The 26,119-nt window shown below is 42.1% G+C and overlaps 1 protein-coding gene across 2 annotated transcripts; it reads right to left on the bottom strand.

Moving 5' to 3' along the window:
* Positions 1–1,865: 1,865 nt before the first annotated feature.
* Positions 1,866–24,571, bottom strand: LOC120052733 (tetraspanin-4-like). Of its 2 annotated transcripts, XM_038999814.1 has the most exons (8): positions 23,984–24,571; positions 22,428–22,497; positions 13,438–13,629; positions 13,181–13,255; positions 12,765–12,860; positions 6,281–6,394; positions 5,743–5,826; positions 1,866–3,838 (listed from the first exon to the last, which is right to left on the bottom strand). In XM_038999814.1, exons 2-8 carry the CDS (start codon positions 22,494–22,496, stop codon positions 3,770–3,772), a joined length of 699 nt encoding a protein of 232 aa, XP_038855742.1. In that variant the 5' UTR covers position 22,497; positions 23,984–24,571; the 3' UTR covers positions 1,866–3,769. The 2 variants fall into 2 exon arrangements, with proteins under 2 accessions (XP_038855742.1, XP_038855743.1); XM_038999815.1 differs by lacking the exon at positions 12,765–12,860.
* Positions 24,572–26,119: the final 1,548 nt, after the last annotated feature.

Raw genomic sequence — 26,119 nt, 5'->3', positions numbered from 1 at the left:
AAACAGAAAATAACTACCCACAAAACACAGGTGGAAAAAGGCTACCTAAGTATGGTTCCCAATCAGAGACAACGATAGACAGCTGTCCCTGATTGAGAACCATACCCGGCCAAAACAAAGAAATACAAAACATAGAACAACGAACATAGAATGCCCACCCAAATCACACCCTGACCAAACCAAAATAGAGACATAAAAAGCTCTCTAAGGTCAGGGCGTGACACTTTCATCCCGCAATGATTGTGTTTTCAGCCACCGGTAGCTTGTGGGTGCTTTATATGCGCTATAGTCAATTATGATTGCATGTCTAATTATATTAACTATATCATTATTAATATACGCCTACTGTATGATAGCTAGCAAATTAATTAGCTAATTGACGTTAGCCTGCCTAGATGGAACTTCTGAAGAAGGAAGATGTTTTATTTCTACAATTTCCAAAAGCTAACCAAACAAAAACATTACTTTTACGAGACGTGTTTGTGCATTAGTAGCACAATTTCTATCCTTTTTACATTCGTTTTTACATACACTTGTATGTTGACTTCTCCATTATGAGGAGTTTCAGGCCCCGGAGTGAACATAATTGTACACTCGCAAACTCGACTGAACGAGGGCTGACGGGCTTACGTTGCAAACTTCCCTTGCTTGGCTAATCATTTGGACCGCCCGCCAAGATGATGACGGGAATTCCCCAAGGGCATAAGGCAAGGGTAGGTGGACCAGGGTGTGTCTTTTATGAGTTTGAACCGCTGCCGAAACAGATGAAAATGAACTTCATGTCAAAATGAATGTCTATTAGTCCCACGTGGACTTATCGTCTCGTTATATTTTTTCAACTAAAATGAAAAGCAACTGGTAATAGTTATAGTTTTTTCAGGGTGTCTCGTAATCGTAATTTTGTTTTTGTCAGGAACAACAGGTTCTTGATGACCATTTTTCGTCATAGTTATTGTTGATGAAATTAACACTGCAACACACCTGATTCAAAGTTGAATGTTTAGTTGATCATTTCAAACAGGAGTGTTGGAACAAAAGCTGTAATTAAAGCCTGTAACATCCAGTAGCTCCCCAGGACCAGAGTTGGAGGCCCATTTTCTACACTCATACTATTCTCTCCTCCCATCCCTCTCTGTAGCACACCCTCCTGAGTTCTATGAGGAGGTGGCTGAGACTCTGGACAGGATTGCTCAGTGGTCCCACAGTATGAAGAGACCCCAAAGGTCCAGCCACGACCCCTGCTACCACCCCGGTCAGTCCTCCCCCTGGTGAGTGGAAACACACACACATGCTATGCTTCTGTATGGCTATTCTTTTATTTTTACCCATCTATCCATCTCTCCTGTCCTCAGAAAGAAGAAATGCTACGCTAGCTCGTCCAGGTACTGTCTATGGAAGGGGAAGCCATCAACTACAAGGTGAGGCTTCTGGTGTAGAACTAGATCTAGATCACCTGACACTGCATTTACTAACTAACTACCTACACCGTTACGAACTACCTACACCGTTACGAACTACATACCCTCGTATGGTGTGCCCCCCCCCCCGTCTATCATATCCGTCCTTCGCCAAGCTCCTGGACACCTTCATCAGCCAGGAACAGGCCCTGTCCGTGTCAAAGTCTCTATGTATCTCTAAACCCTTTTTGCAAAATGGAAGTTAGCCCTAAACTTTAATACAGATTATCGCCCCTTAGCTTTTTCATTGTTTTCCATTTCTCCTAAAAAGCTAAATATGTGAAGAATATATACATGTATTTGATAAGAGTAACTTGTTTGGTTGTATAGACTGGTTGGTTGTTTAGCAACAAAACCGATACCTGTGCAACTATGGGGCAAATCAGACAGGATTCACTTAGATTGTTGTAAACTATATTTCGTCTCCAATGTTTATTGAAAACATAGATACATTTGCACAATGAGCACTTTTTGTGGTGTTGGTTAGCTAGCTAGGGAATTCTGACCATGTTAGCATAGAAGTGACATCAGTCAAAACACCTCAAAACAAGACATGGTATCAAGAACAAGATAAAACTAGCTGAAACGAGCCACCTACGATTCCCCACATGGCATCTTGTCATTGTTGCTAGCCTTCTGGCCATCCAGAATCGCAACAACACACCGATTTCTGCCCCATTGAAGCATGCGCATCGTTTTCGTGACATTGTAAGATAACCCCTCTTTTAAAAAATGTAAATGTGGACATTGGCGCCCCCTGTCTGTTTAAAGGTTGTTTCCAAACACAACCACCAAGAGGCAGAAGTCACTGGCATCTGGTGCTGATTTTCCCTCAAAATCTAATCCCACACCTCCCATTTTCCATCTGCAGGAAAGTATCGTCCAGTTTGCTAGAGATTTTGGAGTACGAATGACAACCCTACACCGTCAAGGCAGCTCGGAAATACTCACTACTTCCTTTGAACGGTGAACACAGGAATACTGTATGAACTCTAATCTATGACTAAGGCCTGGAGTTGTTTCCGATCAGGTCAGGTAGAACTCAGGGCCCTTCCTATGACCTCAGTCTCTCCTGTGATGAGAGACGGAGGAGGCATTAGCTTTTTATAACACTACGACACGTGAATTGTCACAATTGTATTTATGTCTGAGAATCATGTGTACTTATACAATATTTTTTTTTATCAACGTTTTTCTATAGACATGTTTTACAAAAAAACTGTACAGTGTAGTCATCGGTTTGGTTTGGGTTTCATTGCTTGGGGTTATGACTGCAGATCATAATTAAATAGCATACTTTCATAGTCCATTTATAAACGATATGTGATATATATTTCATTAGAATGACGAACCCTATTGCAAGTCAATTACCTCTTCAGTTGTCTATTGGACGGAATAAGTATATGAAAGCATAGGCTCGTCTCAACTATAAGAGAAGTGAATTCATACCGACAACACCTCATACGCACAATATGGAAAACAAGTTGTTTGAACTATTACCCCATTCACAATCAGAGTCATACATTTGTGTATTTTACAAAATGCTCAAGTTCACAAAACAACTACCACTTCACATGCATACAAATTACAATGTATTTACATTTTATTTGCTTTGGATAAGGCTCACTTTAAATCGTATAGTTTAGACTTCTGTTTAAAATATGCTGCAGTTGAACATAATACTGTAAGTGTTTCTTTGGGGCAAGTCTCACTGCTTGTCCATGGACATCAGGGCAAGCACTTTATATTTTCACTACTAAACAATATCATTAGTATCGTCCAATAGTGAAAGTGACTAGTAGCACGTAGTCCCCAATAGTTACAAATAATGTCCTTCCTTATACATGATAAGTAAAGGGCTGTATTCCAGATGATCAGATCTCTCAGAGCCAATTGAATTACACTTCGCCAGGCGTTGTGAGATCTGAGCAACATGACCGCAATGAAGACGACCTGGAATGTGCCCCATGGTTTTTGGTGCAGTGTTCTAAGAACCATCAATCCAGATGAAAATAACCCTTCAAATGGGTGATGTGTTCTCATTCAAATATATTTTATTAAACTTAAACAGAATTGAACACGCAAAAAAGGATGATTTTGATCTGGATCTAATGTTCTGAAAAACCATCCCCAGCAGCTGGTATATAAACATTCAAGACCCAGCTAACACTTTTTTTTAGTTCCCACAGCGGTGTGGAGAAGTTATTTTTCAAATAACCGAAGGAAAACCTTAAAGAAACGTTAGATGAACTCTGTGCCAGCTAGGGAGTCTCTCATTCAGCCTCTCCTGTCTGTGAAGGACCAGTCCCAGATCAGTCCAGGTACTTCTCAGCACGGAGGATCTGGCAGTACATTAGCAGGGAGAAAATCAGAGCTAGGATCTGAAATGACAAGAGAATGTTTGAGTTATAAAATGGTGACATATATTTCACAAAACCGGATAAGTTAACTGTTTGCCAGATAACTTTCCTAAATACACTGCTCAAAAAAATAAAGGGAACACTTAAACAACACAATGTAACTCCAAGTCAATCACACTTCTGTGAAATCAAACTGTCCACTTAGGAAGCAACACTGATTGACAATACATTTCACATGCTGTTGTGCAAATGGAATAGACAAAAGGTGGAAATTATAGGCAATTAGTAAGACACCCCCAAAAAAGGAATGGTTCTGCAGGTGGTGACCACACACCACTTCTCAGTTCCTATGCTTCCTGGCTGATGTTTTGGTCACTTTTGAATGCTGGCGGTGCTTTCACTCTAGTGGTAGCATGAGACGGAGTCTACAACCCACACAAGTGGCTCAGGTAGTGCAGCTCATCCAGGATGGCACATCAATGCGAGCTGTGGCAAAAAGGTTTGTTGTGTCTGTCAGCGTAGTGTCCAGAGCATGGAGGCGCTACCGGGAGACAGGCCAGTACATCAGGAGACGTGGAGGAGGCCGTAGGAGGGCAACAACCCAGCAGCAGGACCGCTACCTCCGCCTTTGTGCAAGGAGGTGCACTGCCAGAGCCCTGCAAAATGACCTCCAGCAGGCCACAAATGTGCATGTGTCAGCATATGGTCTCACAAGGGGTCTGAGGATCTCATCTCGGTACCTAATGGCAGTCAGGCTACCTCTGGCGAGCACATGGAAGGCTGTGCGGCCCCACAAAGAAATGCCACCCCACACCATGACTGACCCACCGCCAAACCGGTCATGCTGGAGGATGTTGCAGGCAGCAGAACGTTCTCCACGGCGTCTCCAGACTCTGTCACGTCTGTCACATGTGCTCATGTGCTCAGTGTGAACCTGCTTTCATCTGTGAAGACCACAGGGCGCCAGTGGCGAATTTGCCAATCTTGGTGTTCTCTGGCAAATGCCAAACGTCCTGCACGGTGTTGGGCTGTAAGCACAACCCCCACCTGTGGACGTCGGGCCCTCATACCACCCTCATGGAGTCTGTTTCTGACCGTTTGAGCAGACACATGCACATTTGTGGCCTGCTGGAGGTCATTTTGCAGGGCTCTGGCAGTGCACCTCCTTGCACAAAGGCGGAGGTAGCGGTCCTGCTGCTGGGTTGTTGCCCTCCTACGGCCTCCTCCACGTCTCCTGATGTACTGGCCTGTCTCCTGGTAGCGCCTCCATGCTCTGGACACTACGCTGACAGACACAGCAAACCTTTTTGCCACAGCTCGCATTGATGTGCCATCCTGGATGAGCTGCACTACCTGAGCCACTTGTGTGGGTTGTAGACTCCGTCTCATGCTACCACTAGAGTGAAAGCACCGCCAGCATTCAAAAGTGACCAAAACATCAGCCAGGAAGCATAGGAACTGAAAAGTGGTGTGTGGTCACCACCTGCAGAACCATTCCTTTTTTGGGGGTGTCTTACTAATTGCCTATAATTTCCACCTTTTGTCTATTCCATTTGCACAACAGCATGTGAAATGTATTGTCAATCAGTGTTGCTTCCTAAGTGGACAGTTTGATTTCACAGAAGTGTGATTGACTTGGAGTTACATTGTGTTGTTTAAGTGTTCCCTTTATTTTTTTGAGCAGTGTATTTAGATTTTTTGGACTCAATGTTTGAAGCTAATATTTCTTAGTTCACTGAGCTCATATTTCTTAGTTCATCAAGTTTAGATATGTTACAACAGACTAAATATTCTCAATAACCCAGATTCAAGCTTTCTTCATAAACATGCTAGTTAAGGTATATCTGGGTGTTAAGCAAATTTAGTTGACTAACAATGATCCTGCTTGGTGGAAATTGATTGATCAACTAATATGTCGTAGTTACCTGGACAATGCCAATGCAGACTCCAAACACCAGGACAGAGAGGATGTTGTCCAGGAGCCACTGTCTGGCCTTCTGATAACACGGCTGAGAGAGGGAAGAGGAAGAGGAAACCGTGGGAAGAGAGAAAGACAAAGGTGAAGGAGGAGAGGGAGGGATGGGAGGAGGAGAGGGAAATGTGAGAGGAAAAGGGGAAGAGAAAAGGGCAAAGGCAAAGGAGCAGTAGATGAGGGGGAGGGTGGGGGACAGAGAGAGAGACGGGGGTTGGGTAGAGGAGAGAAGAGAAGAGAAGAGTGGAGGACATATGTGAGTGAGAAGGAGAGCAATGTGTTGATGAGAATTGAGTGTTGAAAGAATGCAGTCGAGAAAATAAATTGTGTTATCACAGTCAGGGTCATTCTTTACATTCTTGTAAGTGTGAGCGCACATGCACATCGCACAGCAAGACATGTAGGCAGCTGGGAAATGTCTTGTGAGCAGGCTGTTGAACCTTGACTCTCCCTCCTCCCCGTCCCCCCCTACATTTGAGAAGTGGTCTGACCTCGGTCCATTCTTCAACACATTGGTCCATCCCACCGGAGCAGCAGGAATAGGGGAGTGTTCCGTTGATCACGAGGTACCAATCTGTTTTGCTGGTCACGCCGCAGCACTTGAACTAAGAAACAAATATTGCATTTGTTATTATCTCTGTTGGTCTCTGACTCTCTTTCAGATTGTTAGTTTGTTTGTTTGAAAATGTGCCCCTAAAAAATGTGTCCCTGAATCAGCAACTGCACAGCCCCTCAGACTCACTGATACTATACAGTATGTACATGGATGTAACTTTCTAGCCAATTCAGGAGATTTAAAGGGATAGTGCCAGATGTTGGCCCCTTTTCTACTTACACAGAGTCTGATGAACTTATGGATACTATTTGTATGTCTCTGTGTCCAGTATGAAGGAAGTTAGAGGTATTTTCGTGAGCCAATGCTAACTAGTGTTCGCGTAATGGCTGGAAGTCTACTGGAACAGCTACAGTAGCATGCTGACTGGTTAAGTAAGGTCCCTGAAAAGGGACAATCTGCAATTGCTACATCCATATTTGGACATATAAATGAATGATATGTAGCCATTGATTCTTGAAGAATATAACTTATAAATGCCTCAAACTTAGTTCAACTGTCGTACCCCACCAGAACCCCCCAAAATATAAGCTTGTTTTACTCCAATGTTTGTGAACAAAGTAATACAATGGATGGTCAGTTCTGAGGGTTATCCTACAAAGCAGGTTTGAGGAGTTAGGAGGTAACTTAGGTCAACTCTGAGTTCAACTAGGTATAACCGGTCATACGAATGTAGCTCACCTTTTGCCAGGTACATTGCTATGGCAACGAATCAGTCAGAACTCACGGCTAACTCCATTTACCCTGCATGAAATGACTGAACTGCGAGTTGAGAACGAGATCCCTCCCTCTTGCAAAGATTGCATCATCATCCCCTTCATTTGAGGAAGTTGACTGATTTTAAATATTTTATTAATCACTTTTTGGTTAAAATATAAAATTACACATTTGGTAATGACAGAACGCAATGTAATGACATAATGCAACTTCACGCAATGTAACACTTTTGTATGACTTAATAAATATTATAGGAGTGGGGGGAAAAAGGAGTTTGTGCATTGATAAGCATATTAACGATAATTAATACAATAACGGCACTTCTAAAAGCCTATTTCACGCTGCTGAATTTGCAAGATAACTTTTCTTTCATTTTGATTTCGGCACAATTGAAAATATGGCACTGACTCGCCCACGGATTGACGTTTCAGCATTGTCTCAATGAAAAGTTGGGTGTTCGACTAGCCATGTGCGACATGCACGCGCAGTTACAAGTAGAGGTCGGCCGATTATGATTTTTCAACACCGATACCGATTATTGGAGGACCAAAAATCACCGATGCCGATTAATCGGCCAATTAATTAATTAATTTTTATTTGTAATAATGACAATTACAACAATACTGAATGAACACTTATTTTAACCTAATATAATACATCAATAAAAATCTATTTAGCCTCAAATAAAGAATGAAACATGTTCAATTTGGTTTAAATAATGCAAAAACAAAGTGTTGGAGAAGAAAGTAAAAGTGCAATATGTGCCATGTACAAAAGCTAACGTTTAAGTTCCTTGCTCAGAACATGAGAACATATGAAAGCTGGTGGTTCCTTTAAACATGAGACTTCAATATTCCAAGGTAAGAGGTTTTAGGTTGTAGTTAATATAGTATTTATAGGACTATTTCTCTCTATACCATTTGTATTCCATATACCTTTGACTATTGGATGTTCTTATAGGCACTTTAGTATTGCCAGTGTAACAGTATAGCTTCCGTCCATCTCCTCGCTCCTACCTGGGCTCGAACGAGGAACACATCGACAACAGCCACCCTCGAAGCAGCGTTACCCATGCAGAGCAAGGGGAACAGCTACTCCAAGTCTCAGAGCGAGTGACGTTTGAAACGCTATTAGCGCGCACCCCGCTAACTAGCTAGCCATTTCACATTGGTTACACCAGCCTAATCTCGGGAGTTGATAGGCTTGAAGTCATAAACAGCGCAATGCTTGAAGCACAGTGAAGAGCTGCTGGCAAAACGCACGAAAGTGCTGTTTGAATGAATGCTTACGAGCCTGCTGCTGCCTTCCATCGCTCAGTCAGACTGCTCTATCAAATATCAAATCATAGACTTAATTATAACATAATAACACACAGAAATACGAGCCTTTGGTCATTAATATGGTCGAATCCGGAAACTATCATTTCGAAAACAAAACGTTTGTTATTATCGCATATACCCTGACTCTGCATGCAATGAACGCAAGAGAAGTGACACAATTTCACCTGGTTAATATTGCCTGCTAACCTGAATTTCTTTTAGCTAAATATGCAGGTTTAAAAATATATACTTCTGTGTATTGATTTTAGGAAAGACATTGATGTTTATGGTTAGGTACACGTTGGAGTAACGACAGTCCTTTTTCCGCGAATGCGCACCGCATCGATTATATGCAACGCAGGACACGCTAGATAAACTAGTAATATAATCAACCATGTGTAGTTAAAGTGATTATGATTGATTGATTGTTTTTTATAAGATAAGTTTAATGCTAGCTAGCAACTTACCTTGGCTTCTTACTGCATTTGCGTAACAGGTAGGCTCCTCGTGGAGTGCAATGAGAGGCAGGTGGTTAGAGCGTTGGACTAGTTAACTGTAAGGTTGCAAGATTGAATCCCCGACCTGACAAGGTAAAAATATGTCGTTCTGCCCCTGAACAAGGCAGTTAACCCACCGTTCCTAGGCCGTCATTGAAAATAAGAACGTGTTCTTAACTGAGTTAAATAAAAGGTGTAAAATAAAGGTGTAAAAAAAAATATATATATATATACAGTCTTATGAAAAAGTTTGGGCACCCCTCTGAGGCTGCATAATAATTTACTCTGTCGTCACAGAAAATGATCACAGTGGCATGCCATTCATTTTCTAATAAAAGCTGAGTACTGGGGTATTGTCCAGACAAAGATTTTTAGTGTAGCAATATTAAGTTGTATGAAATTAAATCAGATGTGAAAAATAGGCTATGCAAAAATGTGGGCACCCTTGTCATTCTGTTGATTTGAATACCTGTAACTACTTAGCACTGATTAATTGGAACACACAATTGGTTTGGTGAGCTCATTAAGCCTTGAACTTCATAGACAAGTGCATCCAATCATGAGAAATGGTATTTAAGGTGGCCAATTGCAAGTTGTTGTTCTCTTTGACTCTCCTCTGAAGAGTGGCAACATGGGGGCCTCAAAACAACTCTCAAATGACCTGAAAACAAAGATTGTTCAACATTATGGTTTAGAGGAAGGCTACAAAAAGCTATCACAGAGATGTAAGCTGTCAGTGTCCACTGTGAGGAACATAGTGAGGAAATGGAAGACCACAGGCACAGTTCTTGTTAAGGCCAGAAGTGGCAGGCCAAGTAAAATACCGGAGAGGCAAAGGCTAAGGATGGTGAGAACGGTCAAAAACAGCCCACAGACCACCTCCAAAGACCTACAACATCATCTTGCGGCAGATGGTGTCACTGTGCATCGTTCAACAATTCAGTGCACTTTGCACAAGGAGAAGCTGTAGGGGAGAGTGATGCGGAAGAAGCCTTTTCTGCACACAAGCCACAAACAGAGTCGCTTGAGGTATGCAAACGCACATTTGGACAAGCCAGCTTCATTTTGGAATAATGTGCTGTGGACTGATGAAACAAAGATTGAGTTATTTGGTCATAACAAGGGACGTTATGCATGGCGGCAAAAGAACACAGCGTTCCAAGAAAAACACTTGCTACCCACAGTAAAATTTGGTGGGGGTTCCATCATGCTGTGGGGCTGTGTGGCCAGTGCCGGTACTGGGAATCTTGTTAAAGTTGAGGGTCGCATGGATTCCACTCAATATCAGCAGATTCTTGGGAATAATGTTGAAGAATCAGTCACAAAGTTGAAGTTATGCCGGCGTTAGATATTTCAACAAGACAACGACCCAAAACACTGCTCAAAATCTACCCGGGCATTTATGCAGAGGAACAAGTACAATGTTCTGGAATGGCCATCCCAGTCCCCAGACCTGAATATCATTGAGAATCTGTGGGATGATTTGAAGCGGGCTGTCCATGCTCGGCAACCATCAAACCTAACTGAACTGGAGATGTTTTGTAAGGAGGAATGGTCCAAAATACCTTCATCCAGAATCCAGACACTCATTAGAGGCTATGGGAAGCGTCTAGAGGCTGTTATTTTAGCAAAAGGAGGCTCTACTAAATATTGATGTGATTTTTCTATTGGGGTGCCCAAATTTATGCACCTGTCTAATTTTGTTTTGATGCATATTGCACATTTTCTGTTTATCCAATAAACCTCATTTCACTACTGAAATATTACTGTGTCCATCAGTTATTTGATAGATCAAAATGAAATTGCTGATCCAAACACCCAATTATTTATAAATGGAAATCATGGAAATTGTCAGGGGTGCCCAAACTTTTTCATATGACTGTATATATATATATTTTTTAATCGGCCAAATCAGTGTCCAAAAATACTGATTTCCGATTGTTATGAAAACTTGAAATTAGCACTAATTAATCGGCCATTCGGATTAATCGGTCGACCTCTAGTTACAAGCCTGCTAGAGTTAGCGGCAGGTGGACGAGCAATATCCACCATTGTAGTATGGATGAAGCCTGAGCTGGAATTTGAAGCTGGTTAGCTTTAGATAACTCTGAGTAGATTGAGCGTGCTTTGTAGGATACCCCTCTAGCATCCATAGCTCTGTCTATAAATTTGAGAGTGGTTACGTTTCTCCAGCCCATCATTCAGATTTTTCCTGAAACGGGAGAGGGTACAGGGCCGGATTACCAAAACGGGCATGCAGTGCACGTGCCCCGGGCCCCTGACCTCCAGGGGGCCTCCAAACCCCCCAAAAACGTGACATTTTTAATTTTGGGGGTTTTGGGGCCCCCATCAGGAGGTCGGGGGGCCCCCAGATAGCATATGATAGCAAAATGTGTAGAATTGCAGGAAATTAGCTGTTAAATTGCACAATTCTCTCTCAGCCTCATGGTAAAATGTGAACAAAAGCATGGGATGGCCCACTGGGCACGCACTGGTTGAATCAACCTTGCTCCCACGTCATTTCAATGAAATTTAGTTGAACCAACATGGAATAGTGCCCAGCGGAGAGCTATAAAACAGCAAAAGTGTAGAATTGCAGGAAATTTGATTTAAAACAGCAACATTTTCTCTTAGCCTCAAGACAAAATGTGTGGAATAGGATTATAAAACTGCAAATGTTTCTCTCTGCACCATGCCAAAATGTGTTGAAATGCAGGAAGTTAGCTGATTTCCAAGGCCGGGATGATCACTAAGGCCGGGATCTCTGGCCTACACCCGCATAGCTGGGCTGCGTGCAGTACATAAAACTTAATAGAACGTTAAATTGAACGTAAACTGTGCTGTACTGAACGACCTGTTAAAAAACAGGGAGGTGTTGGATTCTGATTTCAAAATGCAACTCTGCCTTTTAAATATGCCAGTCATTGCTTCAAGTCACACTCCGGCACATCCACCAAACAGAGCAAACGTACCTCAAAGTCTGTTCAAGAACGTTTTGGGGAAACGTGTCATTCAGTACAAGCTGTTCCACAACGTAGCAAACGTTCAAGTGAACTGAACACACCCCTGGTGTTTTTGCGATGTCGGATGTGTAACTGCATTAGAGCTGTCAAATCGGTGAGTGTCTGCTCGTGTAGTTGTCATGAAACTAACCCATCCCACTCACATTAGAAGTTCAAAACGAGAAAGTGTAGGCTGTATAGCCTATCGAAATAATGACACAAATTTTAAATAATTTAACCAACAGCTTCAATTCGTCGGGGCATGGACTCTACAAGGTGTTGAAAGTGTTTCACAGGGATGGTGGCCCATACTGACTCCAATACTTCCCACAGTTGTGTTAAGTTGGCTCTTTGACCATTCTTGATACACATGGGAAACTATTGAGTGTGAAAACCCAGCAGCATTGCACCGGTGCACCTGGCAACTACTACCATACCCCATTAAAAGGCACTTAAATATATTTTCTTGCCTCATTCACCCTCTGAATGGCACATATACACAATACGTCTCAATTGTCTCAAGGCTTAAAAATCTTCCTTTAACCTGTTTCCTACCCTTCATCTACCCTGATTGAAGTAGATTTAATTAGTGACATCAATAAGGGATTATAGCTTTCAGCTCTCGATTCCCCTGGTCAGTCTAAGTCACGGAATGAGCAGGTGGTCTTAATGTTTTCTATACTCAGTGTAAGTCCTACCTATCCTCATCAGTCAGATTAAGTGATTTATCACGAAATACACAAAATATACACAGAACAGACACAAGCACCATATAAAGTGACAAACTAGAGATTGGTGGGTTTCCCCTAACCCCCATCCCCCTCTACCATTTTCTGCACATTGTCCCATGACTTCTTCAGTCCTTCGTCTGTCAAGTAATCCTTCATCCCCTTCTTTAACTCATCCTGAGCTTTCGTGTCCAGCTAAAAGAAGGGATGGAGAGGGAGAAAGAAAGAAAGAAAGAGAAAGTGGGGGCCTTCATATACTTTCAGCATATGAGACAGATATAGGGGATAATGTAAAGGCTTCTAGAATGTAGATGACTGTACCACCTCTTTGTCTTCTGCATCAACCTCTGTATCGGTATATCGTTTTTTTTTAAACACTGGTTGTTAATTTAGTGGTAATATAGTGGTAAAACTTTACTAATGACCCCCATTTGGGGTTGTTAAACATCAGTGGGTGAAACTAGATCTTTGTTAGTGGCCAGGAGGGTTGTAGATGGATGGTAGACTGGACTCACCTCGTTGTGAAAGATATGGAGGACCAGGGTTAGAGTCACCTCTGTCAACACCAGGAGCAAAAGGATTACAAAGAACTGTGGAGAGGGAGGGAGAGAGAGATGGGAGAGAGGGATGGGTTAGGGGATGAGAATAGATATTTAAAATTATTTGGACCTGTGCGTGTGTATGTGGTTTTGTGTGCTGTGGTAAGTTGACTTGTAAAGGTATTTAACATGATTGAGGTTGACCCATGTTTTGTGATGTCATGGGGACTCACCGTCATCAGCAGGCAGCGCTGCTCCTTCAGGGCGCCAAGGCAACCCAGGAAGCCTGTCACCATGGTGACGCCCCCAGCGACCAGAAGTAGGTTTGCTGCAGAGAGTGAGGGAAAAGACAGCGGCAGGGAGGAGAACTCGGACTGGGTGAATGATAGCCACACTCCCACTCCAAACAGGCCACACCCTCCCAGCTACAGAGGAGAGAGGAGACACAAAAGGTGACTTCGGGTGAATCCCAATACGTAGTGGTAGTTCTTTCCAAAATCAAAGTTTGACCCATGTTTTCAGTACTCAAAAGTAATCTATTTGTTGGATTAACTTAGATTTTCGAGTCAGAAGTAGTTGCATCCATAGTTAGAAAATAGTACATAGGAAAGGACGTTTTTGCATTGGGACTCACCCTGCCTGTTGTGATCCGTATGTGTTTACATGTATAAAAGCACTTACATATGGGATCATGCTACCCTGTGTTATAAGTTGTGCATTTTAAAAGCTAAAACAGAATGAGATCATCAATGCTGCCTGCTTGACCTACATACGTAGAGATTTGGCAGGAGTCTCCCGTTGATCGTGTTTCCATATGTTCCTAGCAACTAACATACAGTACCAGTCAAAAGTTTGGACACACCTACTCATTCAAGGGTTTTTCTTTATTTTTTACTATTTTCTACATTGTAGAATAATAGTGAAGACAACAAAGGTATGAAATAACACATGAAATCATGTAGTAACCAAAAAATTGTTAAACAAATCAAAATATATTTTATATTTGAGATTCTTCAAAGTAGCCACCCTTTGCCTTGATGACAGCTTTGCACACTCTTGGCAGTCTCTCAACCAGCTTCACTTGGAATGCTTTTCCAACAGTCTTAAATGAGTTCCCACATATGCTGAGCACTTGTTGGCTGCTTTTCCTTCACTCTGTGGTCTAACTCATCCCAAGCCATCTCAATTGAGTTGAGGTCGGGTGATTGTGGAGGCCAGGTCATCTGATGCAGCAGGCCATCACTCTCCTTCTTGGTCAAATAGCTCTTACACAGCCTGGAGGTGTGTTGGGTCATTGTCCTTTTGAAAAACAAACGATAGTCCCACTAAGCAGAAACCAGATGTGATGGCGTATCGCTGCAGAATGCTGTGGTAGCCATGCTGGTTAAGTGTGCCTTGAATTCTAAATAAATCCCTGACAGTGTCACCAGCAAAGCACCCCCACACCATCAGACCTCCTCCTCTATGCTTCACGGTGGGAACCACACATGCAGAGATTATCTGTTCACCTATTCTGCGTCTCACAAAGACACGGCGGTTGGAACCAAAAATCTCACATTTTACTCATCAGACCAAATGACAGATTTCCACCGGTCCAATGTCTATTGCTCGTGTTTCTTGGCCCTTAGTAGTGGTTTCTTTGCAGCAATTCGACCATGATAAAATGGTGCCGACAGATAGGGCAGTTGTGCTTTTAGCTCCCAGGGCAATGAATTTTGCAGTATTTTTTAAAACTTCTCTAGGATAGGGTGCAGCATTTTCACGTTTGGATGAAAAGCGTGCCCAGAGTAAACTGCCTCCTACTCAGTCCCAGATGCTAATATATGCATATTATTATTAGTATTGGATAGAAAACACTCTGAAGTTTCTAAAACTGTTTGAATCATGTCTGTGACTATAACATAACTTATTTGGCAGGCAAAACCCAGAGGACAAACCATTCAGATTACATTTTTTGAGGTCATTCTCTTTTCAATGGGTTTTCATTGGGAATCCAGATGTATAAGGGACCTTCCTGCAGTTCCTATCGCTTCCACTGGATGTCAACAGTCTTTAGAAATTGGTTGAGGTTTTTCCTTTGAGAAATGAAGAACTAGCCATGTTCAGAATGATGCTCCAGTGAAGTGTACTGTTTGTTAGAGGCGCGTGACCAGAAAGCATGCTACACATTGTTTTCCTCCGGTATTGAACACAGATCATCCCGTCTTCAATTTTATTGATTATTTACGTAAAAAAATACCTAAAGTTGTACTACAAAAGTAGTTTGAAATGTTTGGACAAAGCTTACAGGTAACTTTTGAGATATTTTGTAGTCACATTGTGCAGGTTGGAACCGGTGTTTTTCTGGATCAAACGCGCCAAATAAATGGACATTTTGGATATATATCGACGGAATTAATCGAACAAAAGGACCATTTGTGATGTTTATGGGACATATTGGAGTGCCAACAGAAGAAGCTCGTCAAAGGTAAGGCTTGAATTATATCTTTATTTCTGCGTTTTGTGTCGCGCCGGGAGTGTTGAAATATGATGGTCTGTGATTGTTAGCTGGGGTGCTATCCTCAGATAATAGCATTGTTTGCTTTCGCCGTAAAGCATTTTTGAAATCTGACACGTTGGCTGGATTCACAACAAGTGTTGCTTTAATTTGGTATATTGAATGTGTGATTTCATGAAAGTTACATTTTTATAGTAATTTATTTGAATTTGGCGCTCTGCATTTTCACTGGATGTTGGCCAGGTGGGATGCTACCGTCCCACATATCCCAGAGAGGTTAATGTGTTATTTCTTCGATTATTAGCCCAGATTTTTTTGTGTTATTACATTCAACCGGAAAGAACTTTCGGCGGTAACTCACCAGCATTTCGAGCAGGAATACGACTTTCCCGAATTGGATCCTTTGTTCGTATCCTCCAGGGCAATTGAACTGATTCCAGAGGCTGATCTAAAACATAGCCGGCGGAGAAGAGGTATTCGGAGTGGACTCCTAGTCGCACACACCACCCACCGCTTCCGAGTATATTACTCGCTAATGTTCAGTCTCTGGATAATAATGTTGACAAGCTCAGGGCTAGGATCTCCTTCTAGAGAGACAGCAGGGATTGAAACATACTCTGTTTCATGGAAACATGGCTCTCTCTGGATATACTGTCTGAGTCCGTACAGACAGTTGGGTTCTCAGTTCATCGCACGGACAGGAATAAAGATCTCTCCGGGAAGAAGAAGCGCGGGGGTGTATGTTTCATGATTAACTACTCATGGTGTGATTGTGATAACATACAGAAACCCAAGTCCTATTGTTCACCCAACCTAGAATACCTAACAATCAAATGCTGGCCGTATTACCCCCCAAGAGAATTCTCTTCGGTTATTGTCACAGCCATGTATATTCGCCCTCAAGCCGATACCACGACGGCCCTCAAAGAACTACACTGGACTCTATGCAAACTGGAAACCACATATCCTGAAGCCGCATTTATTGTAGCCGGGGTTTTTAACAAAGCTAATCTAAGGAAAACGCTACCGAAGTTCTACCAGCACACTGACTGTAGCACTCGCTCTGAGAAAACGTTGGACCACTGCTACTCAACTTTTCGAAATGCCTACAAGGCCCTCCCCTGCCCCCCCTTTGGCAAATCTGATCACGACTCCATTTTGCTCCTCCCTTCTTGTAGGCAGAAACTCAAACAGGAAGTACCCGTGCTATGGACTATTCAACGCTGGTCTGACAAATTGGAATCCATGCTTCAAGATTGTTTTGATCACGCGGACTGGGATATGTTCCGGGGAGCCTCTGAAAATAATATTGACGAATACACGGATACGGTGACTGAGTTTATCAGGAAATGTATAGAAGATGTTGTACCCACTGTGACTATTAAAATGTACCCAAACCAGACACCGTGGATAGATGGCAGCATTCGCGCAAAACTGAAAGCGCGATCCACCGCATTTAACCTTGGCAAGGTGACTGGGAATATGGCCGAATATAAACAGTGTAGTTATTCCCTCCGTAAGGCAATCAAACAGGCAAAACGTCAGTACAGAGACAAAGTGGAGTCATAATTCAAAGGCTCAGACACGAGACATATGTGGCAGGGTCTACAGACAATCACAGACTGCAAAGGGAAAACCAGCTGGCCACATCGCGGACACCAACGTCTTGCTTCCGGATAAGCTAAACACATTTTTCGCCTACTTTGAGGATAACACAGTGCCACCGACGCGGCCAGCTACCAAGGACTGTTGGCTCTCATTCTCTGTGGCCGACATGAGTTATACATTTAAGCATGTTAACCCTCGCAAGGCTGCCGACCCAGACGACATCCTTAGCCGTGTCCTCAGAGCATGCACAGACCAGCTGGCTGGAGTGTTTATGGACATATTCAATCTCTCCCTATCCCAGTCTGCTGTCCCCGCATGCTTCAAGATGTCCACCACTGTTCCTGTACCCAGGAAAGCCAAGGTAACGGAACTAAATGACTATCACCCCGTAGCACTCACTTATGTCATCATGAAGTGCTTTGAGAGACTAGTCAAGGATCATATCACCTCTACCTAACATGACACCCTAGACCCACTTCAATTTGCTTATACAGCCCCAATAGATCCACAGACGATGCAATCTCACTGCACACTTCCCTATCCCATCTGGACAAGAGGAATACCTATGTAAGAATACTCTTAATTGACTATAGCTCAGCATTCAACACCATAGTACCCTCCAAGCTCATCATTAAGCTCGGGGCCCTGGGTCTGAACCCTGCCCTGGGTGCTGGACTTCCTGACGTGCCGCCCCCAGGTGGTGAAGGTAGGAAACAACACCTTCACTTCGCTGATCCTCAACACAGGGGCCCCACAAGGGTGTGTGCTCAGCCCCCTCCTGTACTTCCTGTTCACCATGACTGCGTGGCCACACACGGCTCCAACTCAATCATCAAGTTTGCAGACGACACAACAGTAGTAGGCCTGATTACCAACAATGATGAGACAGCCTACAGGGAGGAGGTGAGTGCCCTGGGAGAGTGGTGCCAGGAAAATAACCGCTCACTCAATGTCAACAAAACAAAGGAGCAGATTGTGGACTAAAGGGAACAGCAGAGGGAGCACCCACCTATGCACATTGACAGGACCGCAGTGGAAAGCTTCAAGTTCCTAGGGGTACACATCACTGACAAACTGAAATGGTCCACCCACACAGATAGTGTGGTGAATAAGACGCAACAGTGCCTCTTCAACCTCAGGAGGCTGAAGAAATTTGTCTTGGCACCTAAAACCCTCACAAAATTTTACAGATGTACAGTTGAGAGCATCTTGTCGGGCAACTGCACCACCCGCAACTGCAGGGCTCTCCAGAGAAGGCGAGGTCAGTACAGATGCATCAAAGCTGGGACTGAGAGACTGAAAAACAGCTTCTATCTCAAGGCCATCAGATTGTTAAATATAAATCACTAGCACCTTAGAGGCTGCTGCCATATATACTGTACATAGACTTGAAGTCACTGGCCACTTTAATAATGGAACACTAGTCACTTTAATAATGTTTACATATTTTTGCATTACCCATCTCATATGTACACTACCGGTCAAACGTTTTAGAACACCTACTCATTGAAGGGTTTTTCTTTATTTTTACTATTTTCTACATGGTAGAATAATAGTGAATATATCAAAACTATGAAATAACACATATGGAATCATGTAGTAACCAAAAAAGTATATTTTAGATTTTAGATTCTTCAAAGTAGCCACCGTTTGCCTTGATGACAGCTTTGCATTCTCTCAACCAGCTTCATGAGGTAGTCACCTGCAATTAATTTCAATTAACAGGTGTGCCTTCTTAAAAGTTAATTTGTGGAATTTATTTTCTTCTTAATGCGTTTGAGCCAATCAGTTGTTGTGACAAGGTAGGGGGGTGTACAGAAGATTTGGTAAAAGACCAAGTCCATATTATGGTAAGAACAGCTCAAATAAGCAAAGAGAATCGACAGCCCATCATTACTTTAAGACATGAAGGTCAGTCAATACGGAAAATAAGAACTTTGAAAGTTTCTTCAAGTGCAGTCGCAAAAACCATCTAGCGCTATGATGAAACTGGCTCTCACGAGGACCGCCACAGGAATGGAAGACCCAGAGTTACCTCTGCAGCAGAGGATACGTTCATTAGAGCTACCAGCCTCAGAAATTGCAGCCCAAATAAATGCTTCACAGAGTTCAAGTAACAGACACATCTCAACATCAACTGTTCAGAGGAGACTGTGTGAATCAGGCCTTCATGTTTGAATTGCTGCAAAGAAACCACTACTAAAGGACACCAATAAGAGGAAGAGACTTGCTTGGGCCAAGAAACACGAGCAATGGACATTAGTGGAAATTTGTCCTTTGGTCCGGAGTCCAAATTAGCGATTTTTGGATCCAAGCGCCGTGTCTTTGTGAGACGCATTGTGGGTGAACGGATGATCTCCGCATGTGTATTTCCCACCGTAAAGCATGGAGGAGGAGGTGTTATGGTGTGGGGGTGCTTTGCTGGTGATACTGTCTGTGATTTATTTAGAATTCAAGGCACACTTAACCAGCATGGCTACCACAGCATTCTGCAGCGATACGCCATCCCATCTGGTTTGGGCTTCGTGGGACTGTCATTTGTTTTTCAACATGACAATGACCAACACACCTCCAGGCTATGTAAGGGCTATTTTACCCTTACCAGAGTGCTGCATCAGATGACCTGCATCAGATTATTTGTTTAACTTCTCTGGGGCAGGTGGGACGCAAACGTCCCACCGGCCAATAGCCAGGGAAAATACAGCGCGCCATATTCAAATAACATGATATAAAAATCAAACTTTCATTAAATCACACATGTAAGATACCAAATTAAAGCTACACTCGTTGTGAATCCAGCCAACATGTCAGATTTCAAAAAAGCTTTTCGGCGAAAGCATAAGATGCTATTATCTGAGGATAGCACAAAAGTAAACAAAGAGAGAAGCATATTTCATCACTGCAAGCACGACACAAAACGCAGAAATAAAATATAAACCATGCCTTACCTTTGACGAAATTATTTTGTTGGCACTCCAATATGTCCCATAAACATCACAAATGGTCCTTTTGTTCGATTAATTCCGTCGATATATATCCAAAATGTCAATTTATTTGGACCGTTTCATCCAGAAAAACACAGCTTTCAACTTTCGCCAAGTCACTACAAAATATATCAAAAGTTACATGTAAACTTTACCAAAACATTTCAAACTACTTTGGTAATACAACGTTAGGTATTTTTAAACGTTAATAATCGATCAATTTGAAGACGGGATGATCTGTGTTCAATACAAAAAGAAAACAATCTGACGCACCTTTTTTCGTAACGTGACTCTCTCAAAATATTTACTTCATGTGACCCTCATTTACGATAACCCTACTTCTTCACTACACAAAGGAATAACCTCAACCGATTTCCAAGGACTGGTGACATCCAGTGGAAGCGGTAGGAACTGCAAGCCCCACATGAGTTAACCCTGCCCCCTGCCCATTAGAAATCTGGTGTCTCTAAAAAAACGAATTGAAAAGACAGTGACATCAAAAAAATACAAATTCTGAATTCTGTTTGTCCTCAGGGTTGTGCCTGCTACATAAGTTCTGTTATTCTCACAGACATGATTCAAACAGTTTTAGAAACTTCAGAGTGTTTTCTATCCAAATCTAATACTAATAATATGCATATCTTATATTCTGGGGATGAGTAGCAAGCAGTGGAATTTTGGCATGCTATTTTTCCCGAAAGTGAAAATGCTGCCCCCTGCCCTCAAGAAGTTAACACTTTTTTGGTTACTGCATTATTCCATTTGTGTTATTTCATAGTTTTGATGTCTTCACTACAATGTAGAAAATAGTTTAAAAAATTAAAAATTAAAAATTGAATGAGTAGGTGTTTTTGACTGGTAGTGTATATACTGTATTCTATTCTACTGTATTTTAGTCTATGCCGCTCCGACATTGCTCATCCAAATATTTATATATTCTTAATTCCATTCCTTTAGATTTGTATGTATTGTGTGTATTGTTGTGAAATTGTTATATTTTACTTGTTAGATATTACTGCATTGTTGGAGCTAGAAACAGAAGCATTACACTTCACCCGCAATAACATCTGCTAAACGTGTATGTGACCAATAAAATTAGATTTGATTTGATGAAGACCTGATTCACGCAGTTTCCTCTGAACAGTGGATGTTGAGATTTGTCTGTTACTTGAACTGTTAACTTTTAACAAGGCACACCTGTTAATTGAAATGCATTCCAGGTGACTACTTCATGAAGCTGGTTGAGAGAATGCCAAGAGTGTACAAAGCTGTCAACAAAGCAAAGGGTGGCTATTTTGAAGAATCTCTAATATAAAATATATTTGTTAACACTTTTTTGGTTACTACATGATTCCATATGTATTTTTTCATAGTTTTGATGTCTTTACAATTATTCTACAATGTAGAAAATAGTAAAAATAAAGAAAAACCCTATAATGAGTAAGATGTGTCTTTTGACTAGTACTGTATGTCCAGAGTTATTGGAGTGTAGTTTTATGTCTTGGTGGCACCAACTAGAGGCTGTATCATGTGTTTTCCCACTTTGTGACCCTTTTTTTATTTTTTACTCCATGGCCCTTTAAGACTTTGCACTTTATTATATCTAATTCAGAGTTTGTATTCACATCCTTGTGTTGTTGGCCAATACTGTACATTATGTGTGGTGCATGGTGAACTTGTTCCCCAGCCTAAGGTCATATTCACGTTTATCTGGGATCACAAATATATTAATTTGGGAGACAAATAAATAAACCAAACTTGAACATAATAAAAACAGGATCACAACAAAACCAGTACAAAACTAGAACAAAGCCAGAGTGGAACAGACCAAAACTGAGCCAGAACAGGACAAGAAGAGAGCTAGAGGAACACCATAATACAACCACACAAACAGGACTAGACAAAGACCAGAAACAGATCAGAACTGGAATTGGAGCTGAAAAGCCCAATCTGTGATTTCAACAGCCTGTCCCTCCCACTTTGTTTGGTAAGTTATATTCTTCAAGATTCAAACAATGGGTATACTGTACTATATGTTATTCATTTAAATTACCATTGGACAGCAGAAAATCGTACAGATTGTGCCTTCAAAAAGCTGAGGCATGCCAAAGAACAGAGATGTAAAGGTACTGACCCAGAAGATGAGGTTGAAGACGAACATGAGGTATTTCACGCAGCACAGGCACCTCCGAGAGGCTGACATCCTGTCAGGGAGAGAACAAATTATGTTATATACTAATATCAAGTTCAAGCTAATTAGTTTATAACAAGTTCAAGACAAGACTTGAGAAGTTTAATCTACTTAACTCTACTCAAGTATACCTTGGACATGCAGCACATTTGAGGTGTGGTTGTGGTGGCAGATGGTTTTGTGTATTGTGGTTAGTTTACTTGTAAAGGTATTTATATGGTGTGGCTGCGGTTAGTCGTGTGTGGGGGGGGGGGGGGGGGGGGGGTCTATGCCTGTGTTGTAGTGTTCTTAGCCAGCCAGTACAGTGTGTATGGTGTACTTGTTTCCTAGGCTGTGTTCCTGGGGGGGTCTGATAGGTCACACAGCCACTGTGGTGGAATCTAGTGACTTGTTCCACACACAGGAAGTCAGCTTGTTGGAGCGGACAGGAAGGAACCTCCCTTCTCCTGCCGGACTGCTAATTGTGTGTGTGTGTGCATGTGTGTGTGCATGTGTGCGTGCTAATTTAACTCATGTGGGGCGGTCGTGGAAGGTTACCATGACCAGCCAGAGACATGATAAACATGACTCATAACACGACTGGAAGTAGAGCTCATTCTAAAGGCATGCTAATGCCAGAGGGCAGAATAGTGTGGTAGAATATACTTAAAAATACTTTGAACAGAATGAAACAGAGGAGTACGTCTTTTATTAATAGTTGTAAAGTAAGAGTCAGTCTTTGAAAATGGGGAACAATTCTTGATCAAGCAAAAAGACATTCATGTTAATAGTGTGAACAATGCAAAAGCATTTTATGCGTTTTTATTTGTTCAACGCTTAGAATGGACATAACTGGAAGCAGACCTACAGAAGAAGAAAAAAACTACTTTGGCTTAAGTTCTGATGTATATGATATTACATATAAATTAGTCTCAGTCTTACACAACCAATTTATCATAAATCAATATATGCCATTACTAGGATTCATGCATACACTTACAAGGCATACCTGCAATGGCCGAGACCTTTAACGTGTGTGTGTGTGTGTGTGTGTCCCCACAAGAATAGTAAACAAACAAACATTTGACCAACTGGGGACATTTTGTTATTCCCCATGAGGTCAAATGCTATTTCTAGGGAGTTTAGGGTTAAGGTTAGAATTTGTGTTTGGGCTAGATTAACGTTAAGGGTTAGGGTTAGTTTTAGGGTTAGGGTTAGGAGCTAGGGTTAGGGTTAAGGTTAGCTTTTGGGTTAGTGTAAGGGTAAGAATATGAGTTAAGGTTAGGGGTTAGGCAAAATAGGATTTTGAATGGGACTGAATTGTGTGTCCCCACAAGGTTAGCTGTACAAGACTGTGTGTGTGTGTGTGTGTGTGTGTGTGTGTGTGTGTGTGTGTGTGTGTGTGTGTGTGTGTGTGTGTGTGTGTGTGTGTGTGTGTGTGTGTGTGTGTGTGTGTGTGTGTGTGTGTGTGTGTGTGTGTGTGTGTGTGTGTGTGTGTGTTTTAATTAAGTCTACTGTACCTGTCTGACGGTTGACTCCACAGGCTTGATAGGAAGACAAATGTGTAGAAGAATTCCAGACTAGGAGTCCTCTTTTGTTCTCTGGACTCTTCTCCTTTGTTGAGTTGATTTAACTTCAACTCAATAACATAAGTTTTGATTCAGTCCACTTTGTTCTGTTTTAGACGGTCCTCCAGATTAGAAAGCTACATTAGTTTTCCCTCTTTGTCGCCCTCCCCTCTTGGTATGGATTGTTCTTAGGATAGAATTACAGTTTCTTGCGCTCTCTCTTTCTTTTCCTCTGTTCCTTTCTCTCTGTCCACTGTAGAATTCTTGTCAACTTTTAGATAAACTCTGTCCTCCCGTAAAACTTTAACTCAGATAGACTTATTAAATGTATCAACTATCTCTAAATCTAGAGTTTGTTTATCCTTTCTCCCTCTTTTCAATTCACAATACAGTTCTCTCTCTTTCTCTCTCCCTCGCTCTCTCTACTTCTCAATAACTTCCAGATGTGACTGTGTTGTTGCCGCTCTCTTTTCTCTTGCTCCCCCCTCCTCTCCTCAGTATTTTTGCCGTCCCTCCTCCAGAGCCCCTTCTTCCTCCTCACCTCCGTCCCCTTACTCACCACATCTCTCTCCCTCCCTCCACTCTCTACCTCTCTCCTTCTCTCTCTCTAAACAAACATTATTCTCTGTCAGATTATCCTATTCAGCAGAGCAGAGCAAAGAGACATTAAGGCGTTTCTTTGAAAGAGTTGCAGATTTGTTTCTCTTCCATTTCCTCTGATTCTGTTGTACGCACCCCCCTCCCCCAACCCACACACACACTTACTCCCCTTCCTGAAAAAATAGTTGAGGAAGGTTGAGGGGTGTAGTGGCCAGGATAAAATGTTATATTTTCCAAGGATCAATTACTAAAAGCGGTTGTTGTGTCTTTAAGTTTAATTTGTGATCACATCAGAGGGGTTCTGTGACTGAGTTGTTTGCCTGAACAACTGTTCTTGATCTCTGCTGTTATCTCTGCCAGACGTTTGCAACAGAGGCAACTTCAGCAAAAACAGACCAGTGGAACGGAAGACCTGTGTGTCATCACAACACCCGCTCTTTACTGCAGGTCACATAATTGAACTGTGCTCTGATCATAAAGGATCAGGGAAAGAGCACAAACATAGTGGCCATAATCAGCAACACATATTTGATTTTATCTTTATTTAACGAGGCAAGTCAGTTAAGAACAAATTCTTCTTTACAATGACAGCCTACACCGGCCAAACTCAGGCGATGCTGGTGTAACAGTATAGCTTTCGTCCGTCCCCTCGCTCGAACCAGGAACCCTCTGCACACATAGACAACTGACACCCACGAAGCATCGTTACCCATCGCTTCACAAAAGCCGCGGCCCTTGCAGAGCAAGGGGAACAACTACTTCAGGTCTCAGAGCGAGTGACGTCACCGATTGAAACACTATTAGCGCACACCACCGCTAACTAGCTAGCCATTTCACATCGGTTACACTGGGCCAATTGTGCACCACCCTATGGGACTCCCAATCACAGCCGGTTGTGATACAGCCTGGATTCAAATCAGGGTGTCTGTATTGACGCCTCAAGCACTGAGATGCAGTGCCTTAGACCACTGCGCCACTCGGGAGCCCCAAATCAAATCAAGTAAACAAAGCCTTTTCTATGGGACAAATCCTAACTTCCACTGAAGTTGAATACTCACTTAGTCATGCATTGATGTCAATGGGAGACTAAGTGAAAATGTCTCAGTGGAAGTTCAGATTTGCACCTATGAATTGAGTGCTATTGATTTAAGCAGTTCCAGAAATAAAGTGCATTTGAAGATCGCAAATTGTTAAGCAAAAAGTATTCATATTGCACTCTGCACATCTAAAACTTTATTCAACAAAAAAATGTTAAGACAAAACAGCATACAAAATACCAAGGGTAAAACTTATGACCATACACACAATCACTTCTATCTTCCCTGAGTTATGTTGACAGAGCACACAATCACAGATACATACAATGTCAAAGGCCTTTTCAGTAGTACAAAAATATTTTTTACTTTTACATTATCACCTAGAAAAACTTTTTATGGAAAACTCTTCTATTTTAAACTGCAGTGGTTAGACAGAATGCCGCTCCTCCAT

This window comes from Salvelinus namaycush, chromosome 8 (genome assembly GCF_016432855.1).
Source record: "Salvelinus namaycush isolate Seneca chromosome 8, SaNama_1.0, whole genome shotgun sequence".
NCBI classification, from domain to species: domain Eukaryota; kingdom Metazoa; phylum Chordata; class Actinopteri; order Salmoniformes; family Salmonidae; genus Salvelinus; species Salvelinus namaycush.
Note: the sequence above shows the minus strand (reverse complement) of the source record. Positions and strands in the feature narration are given on the sequence as shown.